An 11,235-nucleotide genomic window follows, 5' to 3' on the forward strand; every position below is an offset into this window, starting at 1 on the left:
AGACCTCCTTCCTACCTCTAGTCCCTGCACCTGGCACACAGCTGAGGACCTCAAGGGGCTTCGTTCTCAGTGGATAAGGAAGAGAACATCTGTTCACTGACACCAGGAGGTAACAAGGAAGCCTGTCTCTCTTAGGTTGTTTTTAAAAAGAAATCCCCAGAGATTTAAAAATTACAGATCCGCCTTCATGTGGGTTTACAGCACCCATTTACATTCCCTGTAAGGTCCAGGAACCTCCAAGCCCAGAAATTACTTAAATTAATTCAGGATCAATGATATTCCTCAATCACTAGAAAGAGGCAAATATGAAACCGCTAGGAGGAAACAAAAGGCTTCCATCCAGCCTGCCTAGGACAGAAAAAGCACAGATGAAACTCTAGCAAAGATGAGCTTACCAAAAATGAAAAATGCGTAAAACACAAAGAAACATATCTCCAAGCAAATGCATCAACAAGAAAAAAAATGTTAGTATGTAATCAAGAACTTTAGATAATGGAGCTATTGGACAGGAATTTTAAAGTATGCTTAAAGTGACTGAGATAAGAAAAAGAATGGAAAATATAACAACAAAGCAAGATACTCTAAAATAAATCAGGCATATATAAAAGAGAAGCAAATAAAATGTTGAAACCAGGAAAAATAAAAGACAAACTAAAAAACTCAATGAGTTAAACAGCAGTTTAAAGGTTAAATTAAAAAGACAGAACCATCGGTCCTAACTGGATAAAACAAATTGTGGGGTGAGGAGTAAAACAGAATGCTCTTCTTTATAGCAGAATGCCAAACTACTAAACGTACACTAAAGAAATGGAAATATTAGAAAGTCTCCATTTTGCAACTACTACAACTCACTGGGTCATCAATGCATGCTAAAACTGCTGGAGTGAAAGACTGCTTAAGGGAACAGGATAGTCCTAAGTCTCAAAAGCATCATACTATAGATTGTTTATAAATTACAGAAGGGAAAAGCTACTGTGAACAAACTGTGCCATCACTATGACCAGGAGATCCAATTTAACTTTGCCAATAGAGGGACAAATGATATCATGTATCCTCTGATGTGATGCATTGAAAGGAACATACCATCAGCTAAGTTTTATTCTTGCCAAAAATATTTATAATGAATCTAACAATGAGAAAACCATCACACAAATACAAATCTACAAAACTGGCCTTGTATCTTCAAAATGTAAATGTCATAAAAGACAAAGAAGAGAACAAACACTCATAAATGGTCCAGATGAAAAAAGACTAAAGAAGCCTGACAATTAAATGAAATACGTGGTCCCTGACTAGATCCTCCATCAATAAAAGAAAAGCGCTACCGAGGTCATTATTGGGTCCACTGGAGGAAATGTAAATGTGAAGAACAGTAGTAACTTAAATATGAAAATCATACGGTAGTCAGAAAGGAAAATGTCCTTGTTCTTAGGAGATGTATGTGAACTACCCTCTGAGAAACCTGTGTACAGGTCAAGAAGCGACAGTTTAGAACCAGATATGGAACAACAGATTGGTTCCAAACTGCAAAAGGAATCCGGCAAGGCTATATATTGTCACCCTGCTTATTTAACTTCTATGGAGAGTATATCATGTGAAATGATGGGCTGGATGAAGCACAAGCTGGAATCAAGATTGCCAGGAGAAATATCAACAACCTCATAAATGCTGATGACACCACTCTAATGGCAGAAAATGAAGAGAACTACAGAGCCTCTTGTTGAGGGTGAAAGAGGAAAGTGAAAATGTTAGCTGAAAACTCAACATTCAAAAAGTGAAGATCATGGCATCTGGTTCCATCACTTCATTGCAAACAGAAGTGGAAAAAGTGGAAGCAGTGACAGACTTTATTTTCTTGGGCTCCAAAATCACTGCAGATGGTGACTGCAGCCATGAAATTAAAAGATGCTCCTTGCAAGGAAGGCTATGACAAACCCAGACAGTGTATCAAAAGGCAGAGACATCACTTTGACAACAAAGGTGTGTATAAGTCAAAGCTGTGGTTTTTCCAGTAGTCAAGTATGGATGTGAGAGCTCAATGATAAAGCAAACTGAGCGCTAAAGAACAGATGCTTTTGAACTGTGGTGTTGGAGAGGACTCCTGAGAGGCCCCTAGACTGCAAGGAAATCAAACCAGTCAATCCTAAAGGAAATCAACCCTGAATATTCAGTGGAAGGACTGATGCTGAAGCTAAGGCTTCAATACCATGGTCACCTCATGCAAAGAATTATCTCAATGGAAAAGACTGATGCTGGGAAAGACAGAAGGCAAAAGGAGAAGGTGACGACAGAGGATGAGATGGTTAGATAGCATCACTGACTCAACAGACATGGCTTTGAGCAAGCTCTAGGAGATAGTGAAAGACAGAGGAGTCTGGCATGCTGCAGTCCATGGGGTCACAAAGAGTCGGACACGACTTAGCGACTGAACAACAAAGAGTATATGTGAGTGTCCATTTTCTCATTATTGGAGAAAGGAGTTATAAATATGTAAAGGAAGGAGGCTAAGACAAACCCTGTATAGTTGGACTGGAATTGGAGGTATCATAGGAATTCATGGTTTTTAATAGATATAGATGGATTCCCTGGTGGCTTAGACAGTAAAGAGTCTGCTTGCAATGTGGGAGAGCTGGGTTCGATCCCTGGGTCGGGAAGATCTCCTGGAGAAGGAAATGGCAACCCACTCCAATATTCTTGCCTGGAAAATCCCATGGACGGAGGACCCTGGTAGGCTACAGTCTGTATGGGGTGCAAGGAGTTGGACACAGCTGACCGACTTCACTTTCACTTTCATGGATGGATGGAGAAATACACAAGTGTGTGTGTGTGAGTGTGTGTCCATATCTGTTTCCTAACTGTCTTGCTCAGTGGACTTAAGATTAACCATGGCATATCCAGGGCACAGACATTAATTACGAGATATCTTTCTCCACTAGAAGCAAACATGACCCCCTGGAAAAACAGACTAATTCCAAAGCTAGTTACTAGAGAAAGAAGAACCTGGAATATCTTATGGGAGGTGGGCTAGGGGTAGGGTCGGGGGAGGGGGGAGGAGTATTCAAAGAATGATACCAGAAGAACACAGAAGCTAGACAATCACACTAGCCAAATCTGAGACAATCTAAGCATCAAAATAAATAGCCTAACTGGAGGAAAGAAGTTCTGCCTTACAGGAGAATACTAACAAATACGGATATTTAAGAAGTGGCTGCACAACCAACTGAATGTACACAATGCTAAATGATCCACTTAAGATGTTTACAATGGTAACTCTGTAAATTCAACCGCACACACAAAGTTTATAGAAAACAACAAAGGGATAAATAAAAAAAGGAATGGAAAAAGTTAGAGAAGTACCATGACAACCAGTAATAATTAACTCTGAAAATAATCTTAACAGGGTATTAAAGCTATTAAGTGAAAATCGGATAAGAAAAGGATATTTATAGTCTCGAAGTAGTTTTCCACAAAATATTAATACAGATTAATTCATACAAAATACTTAATTACCTAAAACCTATGGGCCCAGAAGGCTTAAAAGTATACAGATGGACATAGATACACAGGCAAATAATACCCAGAAGAAAATCAGTATAGCTGTTAATGTCAGACACAACAGACTCAAAGGCAAAAGGCCTAAGAGATAAAGATAAAAGGAGTAACTGACCAGAAGGATATTCTGAATTTACATGCACATAACATAATCTCAAAAATATTTAGCAAATTTGACAGTTACAGGGAGACATTTATTGGGAAACAATCAGTGGGTGCGTTTAGCACACTTTCTTAGTAACAAATTAAGCAGATAAAAATTAATAAAGAATTTAAGAATACCATTATGAAGCTTGACTCAATGAACAAACATGAAGCCCAATATTTATAGACTATGCATTCTTTTCAACACACTGAGATCCACGCACAAAAAGTGGTCATAAATAGCAGGCCTAGGTACAAGTTTCAAAAACTATGAAAAAATTAATAGGGTACAGACCAAAATCTCTAGTCACCGTACAATTAACTTAGGAGAGGGAAAAAAAAGATAACGAAGCCTTTCATTTCCCATATTTGGAAATTCAAAGCAACACCAATCACCAATCATACTTCCAAACAGTATTTCTAAATAACTTGTATAGGTCAAAGAAGAAATAAAAATGGAAGCCAGAAAACATCTGGCTGTGACAAAGGCAATGTAGAGGGTACACAGGGTTCTTTGTATTTTACTCTATAATTTTCGGTTTCCTTGAAATATTTCCAAATTTAAAATGAAGAAAAAGCATGTATCGACAAATAACAAGGTAATATTGATTTGTTTCTTTGACATCTGTGGCACTTTCAGGCAAAATTAAATTAAAAATCAATAGAGAGACTTCGAGTGACACAAAGAGCCATGGTCCAATAACTGGCTTCCTCATTGTGGCCGTGCTTTAGCACCGAAGGCGCTTTCTGTGAAAGTTCCTGAGGGGGAAAAATCATTACTCGGCTCGATAACCTAATTTGGTTTCAAATAATTGACTTTGTAATAATCAAATCCACCCCAAAGAGATTAAGATTTGCTAACATTGTTTCCCAAGGTAAACGAGAGACAAGTTAAAAAATGTTCTGAAGAACAGCAGCATGTCTGGTGTAAATCCATGCTCCCTCCATTCTCCCTGCTACACCGACCTTCGCAAGAACTACCCCAAAGAGACAACCCTCACTTCACCAGGCCCTGCCACACACCACTTCAAAAACATTTTATAACCTCAACTTTTAAACGAATTATAAATTACGTTATACGAAAAAGCTTTTAATCGTAAATGAAAGGTTTAAGATTTCTGTTAGCTCAGTTCTATTTTACGTCTTAAATTTTGGTGAACTTGATTCTAACAGCACAAAATACAAAAACAAAATAAGTTCCTCTGCTAAGCTACACAAGGTGTATTAGTAAAAAGACTTAAAACATGCATGGGAGCAAAGTAAGAAAAATAATAGATGAACAACAGCACAACACCCCAAATATGTATATTAGTAAAATATATACATACCCAGCTTAACTCTATGCTGTTTTTCTTCTTCACTTCTAAGGAAAGTATCCAAGGTTCGCAGGTCGGTCATGTAGTCTTCTTTGTCAGTAGGGGAGTTGTAGACGGTGGGTGAGGAACGGTAGCGAGATCTCAATCCACTGCTCTCCACTGGACCAACAGTGGTAGGATACGGAGAAGAAGGAGAGGGACTATAGCTTGCCAGCTGTACAAAGTAAAAGAACTTGATTTTATTTCTCTTTAATTGGTATTTCTTTGTTTTAGTTTTTGAACTTTCAAAAAGTAACACACCAACTAGAATGGTCAAAATCCAGAGCACTGACAACATCAAACGGTGGCAAGGATATAGAGTAACACGAACTTGGATTCATTGCTGGTAAGAATGCAAAACAGTAGGTCTGCAAAACAGTAGAACTGCAAAACAGTTTGGCACTTTCGTACAAACTAAACCATACAATAGCAAACATCCTGCTCCCTCGCGTTTACCCAAAAAAGCTGAAAATTTATATCCATACAAAGACTTGCACACCGGTCTTGTTTTCATTGCCAGACACTCCTCATTTAACAAGAGATATTAGGGAACCATCACCCCAAATGCCATGCTGTATACCCCAAAATAAAATTAAACAAATAAATAAATAAATAGTCTGCAAAAAAATCCTAGATGGTGACCCTCAGTACATCGTCTTTTGCAAAAGCTAAATCTTTTTTTTTTTTTGAGGATTCTTTTAAGATGTGATATAAAGAACTTCTAACTGGGTTCTATTCTTGACTCTCTCTTAAATTTTTGGCTGTGCTGGATCTTCACTGCTGTGCGAGCAGGTTTTTCTCTAGCTGTGGAGAGTGGGGGCTTCTCTCCTGTGTGGCCTTCCCATTGCAGTTGCTTCTCTTATTAAGCAGTGGCTGCAGATGGGCACAGTAGCTGTGCCCCCAGGTTCTGGAGGGCAGGCTCAGTAACTGCAGTGCAAGGTTTAGTTGTCTCATGGCAATCTTCCCAGACTAGGGATCAAACCCATGTCTCCTGTACTGGCTGGCAGATTCTTCACCACTGAGCCACCAGGGAAGCCCTATTCTTGGCTCTTAAATAGGCAAATTTGGGCAAGTCAATTACCTACTGGTTCTGGGTTTCTTCATCGATTAAAAAAAAAGGAGTTTTGACTCACTAGGAGATTTTCAATTCAAACCTCCCACTTCTAAAACAGTCATCAAAATAGTAGTAGTAAGAGAAACAGTAAGTAAAATAGTAGGAGATAAGAGTCCTACCTTGTTATAACCACTGATGGGTGAGTAGGTCACTCCGGGGCTGTAAGAGCCACTGCCACCTGACGACAGACCCTGCAGCTGAGGGCTATATCCAGTTATACAGCTGGTGGTGAACTTGGGGCTGGCACTGGGTGAGCGAGATGGGCTATAACTTAACACGCTCTGACCCTGAATTGAAGAAGGTGGAGAGGGAGGGATTTGGGCTGCTGCCAGATCACGTGGAGGAGTAGTCTGTACAACTAGAAGGAACAAACAAATAATTGTGTGTAAGTATACCGCCTGCCAAGGCAGGAGACACAAGAGACGAGAGTTCGACCCCTGGGTTAGGAAGATCCCCTGGAGGAGGAAATGGCAACCCACTCCCCAGAGGAGCCCCGAGTGCCACAGTCCATAGATCAAAAATTTTACCAGTGAGTTTCAAAGAGTTGGAAAGAATCCATCATGACTGAGCAACTGAGCACACATACAGTAAATAAAGTTTCTATGAAAACAAATGCAATGAACTGAATCTTTTTTTGGTCAGGGAAACGGCAAGTAAGTGTGACTTGGTTGTTAAATTACATAAAGTAGTATTACCAAAATATCACAAATGGTTGTGTACCATTTTCCATCAAGTTAAAAATAAGAAACTGGCTTTAATGCAGCAAAAATTAGTCATTTAATTTTAACTGTAATTAAACAATGGAACAAACTTCCATGAGGTTATGAATGTTATTTAATTTATATAAAGAGGAATATAATCATTGATCTTAAGACATTTTATTGTAAAACTGTTTAACAGAGTTGAATCAGATGGCATTAGAAATCCCTTCTAGCTGAGTTTATGAGAAAATTAAATTGAGAGATTTACTGCCAAACTTTCCCCTCACCTTTGCAAAAGGTATAAAACACTTACCAGCTGTTTTCAACCCTAAAAGTGTTTGCTGTCCAGGGCTAACCACCAGACTTGTTGGTGCCACAGTGTATTTGAAATACCTCCAAAAATCAAATAAGGCGTTTAGACTGAAGAGAGATGCAAGGGCAAGCTCTGGAAGAGAACAATTTATTTTTTAAAAGGGGACTGGAACATTTAAATGGGGGAAACAAAACCATGCATACTTTAGCAAATTAACAACAAAAAAATTAAAAACTATATTCTTATTTCTCATTAACAGTTAACATTTAATGAATGTCTATTATGTGTAGGGCATTTACCAGTGAGTTTCAAAATATTATCATTAATCCTTTTACAATAAACATTTTCACCTTTATTTTAAAATTCTGCCAACAGTTGTAAAGAAGTCAGGTGACTTTTGCAACAGCACACAGCTAGTTACCGAAGCCATGATTCTAACTCAGGTATACAGATTCCAAAACTCTCGCTCTTCCACTTGCCCCATCACTTCCCTATCACAGACTTTAATGTATCTATTAGACTTGGAATTTATTTTAATGGCCACAGAGATTCTTTATACCTAAGGACTACTGAAGAACAGAGAGAGGAAGGAATGAGGAAACTGAGGAAGGTATCAACGGGAAAAAAATCTGGTTGGTCTTGAAAGGTGAAAACGTAGAGAAGGAAGGAAGGCAATTCAGGGAGAATAACAAACACAAATCTTACCAGCTCCAAAGTTTATTTTTCTTCACAGAACTCATGATTACCTGAAATTGTACTGTTTATTAACTTGACTGTCTCTTCTACTAGAGTATTCCTCCCATGAGGGTACAGACCTTGTTCCCTGCCTGGTGTATTCCCAGTTTTGGGAACATAGCAGGCATTCAAATGTGTGTTGAATGAAGGAATGAATACTAAGTTGAATTCAACTTGAGTGCAATTTTTCATTGGGAGTAACTCTAAATCACAGTAAAAATTACTTACCTATATACCAGAGGGGCCAATATGTCACATTATAATAAGAACTAATCAATTTTCCAGTCCTGAAAAAAAATCAGAAAGGCTTTTTAATATTAAGACACAGATACACACACCCCAAAAATCAGAACACAAAACCTGTGGAACCAACTGTTGGCCTCTTCAATTTTTACTTTTTTCCCATTTTTTTTGGCTAATTAACTTACATTTCAGTATATATCATTCCAGCCATAGACACATTTAGGAGTCCCCAGGCTAAAACCACTTTCCTAGCTTCTGTTTCTCTTCTCATCTTGATGGTTCTGTCAATAAGGGAAGCACTTGGGTTTGGCTCCCCTTGCATCTGTTCAAAATCAAAAAGCTTAGGAATTAATCAAAAGGAACTCTGCTCCATGTAAGAAATCAAACTTGTGTCTATTATTGCTGTTCAGTGGCCCAGTGGGTAACTTAAAATTGCATACTTTTTCCTCATCTTTCAAATGTTTTTCCAAGTTGTTTTTACCCTTTAATGTTAGTTAATACTCTTTAATATTAATTAATACCCTTTAATATGAAAAACGAACCCTAAATGACAGCTTCATTACACTTCATCACAGTGTAATCAATAGAGAACTGGGTGGTCCCTTCAGAGAATAACATTTCCAATAAAGAAAATCGTCTTACTTTGCAATTCAAGGGTTAGTGTTGTATTTTTGGAATGTGTAACAAGGACAAGGCCAAGAGCTATAGGAAATCCAAAATACCAAGTTTGGTGAGAAAATATTCCAAATAAAATATGTCATTACTCTCCTGCTACATGCTTGTGCAGAAATCATTAACTGCCTACGATTTTTACCAACTCTGCACCCAGGCCATCTCCGTTTTGTGTTGCTAATAAAAGTATAAGGATTTAAGTTTTAGAAGGGCTAGTACTCGCATTGTGAAGGGAGTAAAGGTGAGTGGGGACAGTGAGCAGTTTTGGTCCACACTGGGATGTATACTTCCTGTTTCGCTAGGGCCAATCTTTTGCAGACAAGTGTTAAGGCCTGTTCCTGCTCTAGGGAGTCATATCCCATTAAGTACAGACCAGTACCCTTCCTGCCATCCTGACCAGGAGTCAATATTCCCCAGTGCAGAAAGCTTCCCTCCTTGGCTGTCCCAGTACAAACTTTAGGAACTCCTATGGCTTCTTTCCTCCCTTCCACTACGGGCAGTGGGTGGTCTGGCCACATTCCCCTTTGGCTGAACCCTCCCCAGGTCCGCAGGCGCGAAACTCTTACGGCCCGCGCGGACTCCTATTCCAGGAAGCACAAAGATGACCCCGAAGACGCACCGTGTTCTTCGGCCGGAAGCGGCGGGTTCGCGCCACTCTCCACTGCACATGCGCGAAACCAAGAGCGACAGCGAAATTGACCCGCTCGTGCGTCTACAGTTACCGGAAGGACGGGACTGTCTCTTCTCGCGGGAAGAGGAGGAGGGGCGGGAGAAAGGAGGCTAGGAGCGTTACCAGGGAAACAGCCTCCGGATCTGTGGCTCCCACTCTGGTGCGGGGAGAAAGCTGAGCAGCAAAAATTCAGTCCAGGTTCTGAACCCACAGTAAAAAGTAATAACTATAACAAGCTGATTTTCTATGTATTAATATCATTTTAGCTTCCTTTGGGCGTTTATGGACTCATATTTTTGAGCAGATTTTATTAAGCAATGTGGGTAATTTTAGGATACAGAGTACTTGGTAATGTGTCCAGACACCGTCAGCAATGAGAAAGTATTTTTCACACCTCTGTGTTAAAAAAAAATTATGTGTCCTGACCCCATGTAAAATTTTAAATATCCGCGTAATGAGGCTGCAGTAGTAACAAGAAAAACCAAATTGTGTTTTGTTAAAGTTGTTAGTGGTTTTGAGGTTTTAAAAAGAAACAGTCTTTACTTTTCATGCATATTCTTTGGAAGAACTTCTAATCCTGAGGAAAAGGTTCATCAGGGAGTTCAGTTTGCTTTTATTTAACAAATACAATGTGCCGCTGAACCGCACGCGGGATGATGTGTGAAAGTAAAACTTTCCCTGGTTTCTGCCTGGAGTAGCTCAGAAAGGGGATTGGGGCGGAATGGGGAGGCGGGAAGGTGCACTAGAAAGGTAGGTGAGGTGGAGTTCAGTGAGCCCCAGGGAAGCGTGGCGGGCCCAGCCAGAGCTTCCTGGAGGAGCGGGCGCGGGCCTGAAACAGTCAAGGTCCAGAATGCACAAGGTCTGGAGACTTGCTTGTGGGGATGCAGAGAAGCGTGCCTCTAATAAAAACATCACACTGTGTCCTGATAAGCTAGTGGATTGTCACAGCACGTCTCAATGGCCAGAAATTTTCCTAAAATGCTTCTAAGGTCCAACAGAAGAAAATGAAGTTTTCTTGTGGTATTGCATGTTAATGAAAATCTGCAGGTATGCTATGCTCTTAAAGATCTAACCGATTTTTTTTAAGTGGAGTTTTTATAATTTTTAGATTGCCTTAGCAGCAACCGTGGTTTGCTCTAGTTTTAGATTTAGGGATGAACTAACTTGAAAATTGTTCAAATGTTCAAAATTAGAATGGAGAAGGAAATGGCAACCCACTCCAGTATTCTTGCCCAGAGAATCCCATGGACAGAGGAGCTTGGTGGGCTATAGTCCATGGGATCTCGAAGAAGAGTCGGACACGACTGAAAAACTAACACACACACAAAATTGGAATACCAGTTTACTCCCCAACACATGTCTGAAAGAAACTGTACTTGTTTTATGTAACTCACAACAGACACATCTATGTTTTCCCTCTTAATGTAATCTGTGAATTACTGTGCATTTATTCAAGGCTTAGAAAGGAACACTGCTGCTAAGTCACTTCAGTTGTGTCTGACTCTGTGCGACCCCATAGACAGCAGCCCAACAGGCTCCCCTGTCCCTGGGATTCTCCAGGCAAGAACACTGGAGTGGGGTGCCATTTCCTTCTCCAATGCATGAAAGTGAAAAGTGAAAGTGAAGTAGCTCAGTCGTGTCCCACCCTCAGTGACCCCATGGACAGAAGCCTTCCAGGCTCCTCCCTCCATGGGATTTTCCAGGCAAGAGTACTGGAGTGGGGTGCCACTGCCTTC

General features: G+C 39.9%; 1 protein-coding gene across 3 annotated transcripts in view; it reads right to left on the reverse strand.

Moving 5' to 3' along the window:
* Positions 1–9,523, reverse strand: part of TMEM209 (transmembrane protein 209) — a 28,203-nt gene extending 18,680 nt beyond the window's left edge. Inside the window, exons 1-7 of one of the 3 annotated variants that reach the window (XM_040259630.1) lie at positions 9,449–9,499; positions 8,800–8,859; positions 8,343–8,479; positions 8,143–8,201; positions 7,180–7,311; positions 6,285–6,523; positions 5,025–5,226 (exon numbers count right to left, since the gene is read on the reverse strand). In XM_040259630.1, the coding sequence (XP_040115564.1) occupies positions 5,025–5,226; positions 6,285–6,523; positions 7,180–7,311; positions 8,143–8,201; positions 8,343–8,479 (769 nt within the window). In that variant the 5' untranslated portion in view covers positions 8,800–8,859; positions 9,449–9,499. The other 2 variants (XM_040259631.1, XM_040259632.1) reach the window with 2 other exon arrangements.
* Positions 9,524–11,235: the final 1,712 nt, after the last annotated feature.

This window comes from Oryx dammah, unplaced genomic scaffold (genome assembly GCF_014754425.2).
Source record: "Oryx dammah isolate SB20612 unplaced genomic scaffold, SCBI_Odam_1.1 HiC_scaffold_18, whole genome shotgun sequence".
Classification (NCBI taxonomy): domain Eukaryota; kingdom Metazoa; phylum Chordata; class Mammalia; order Artiodactyla; family Bovidae; genus Oryx; species Oryx dammah.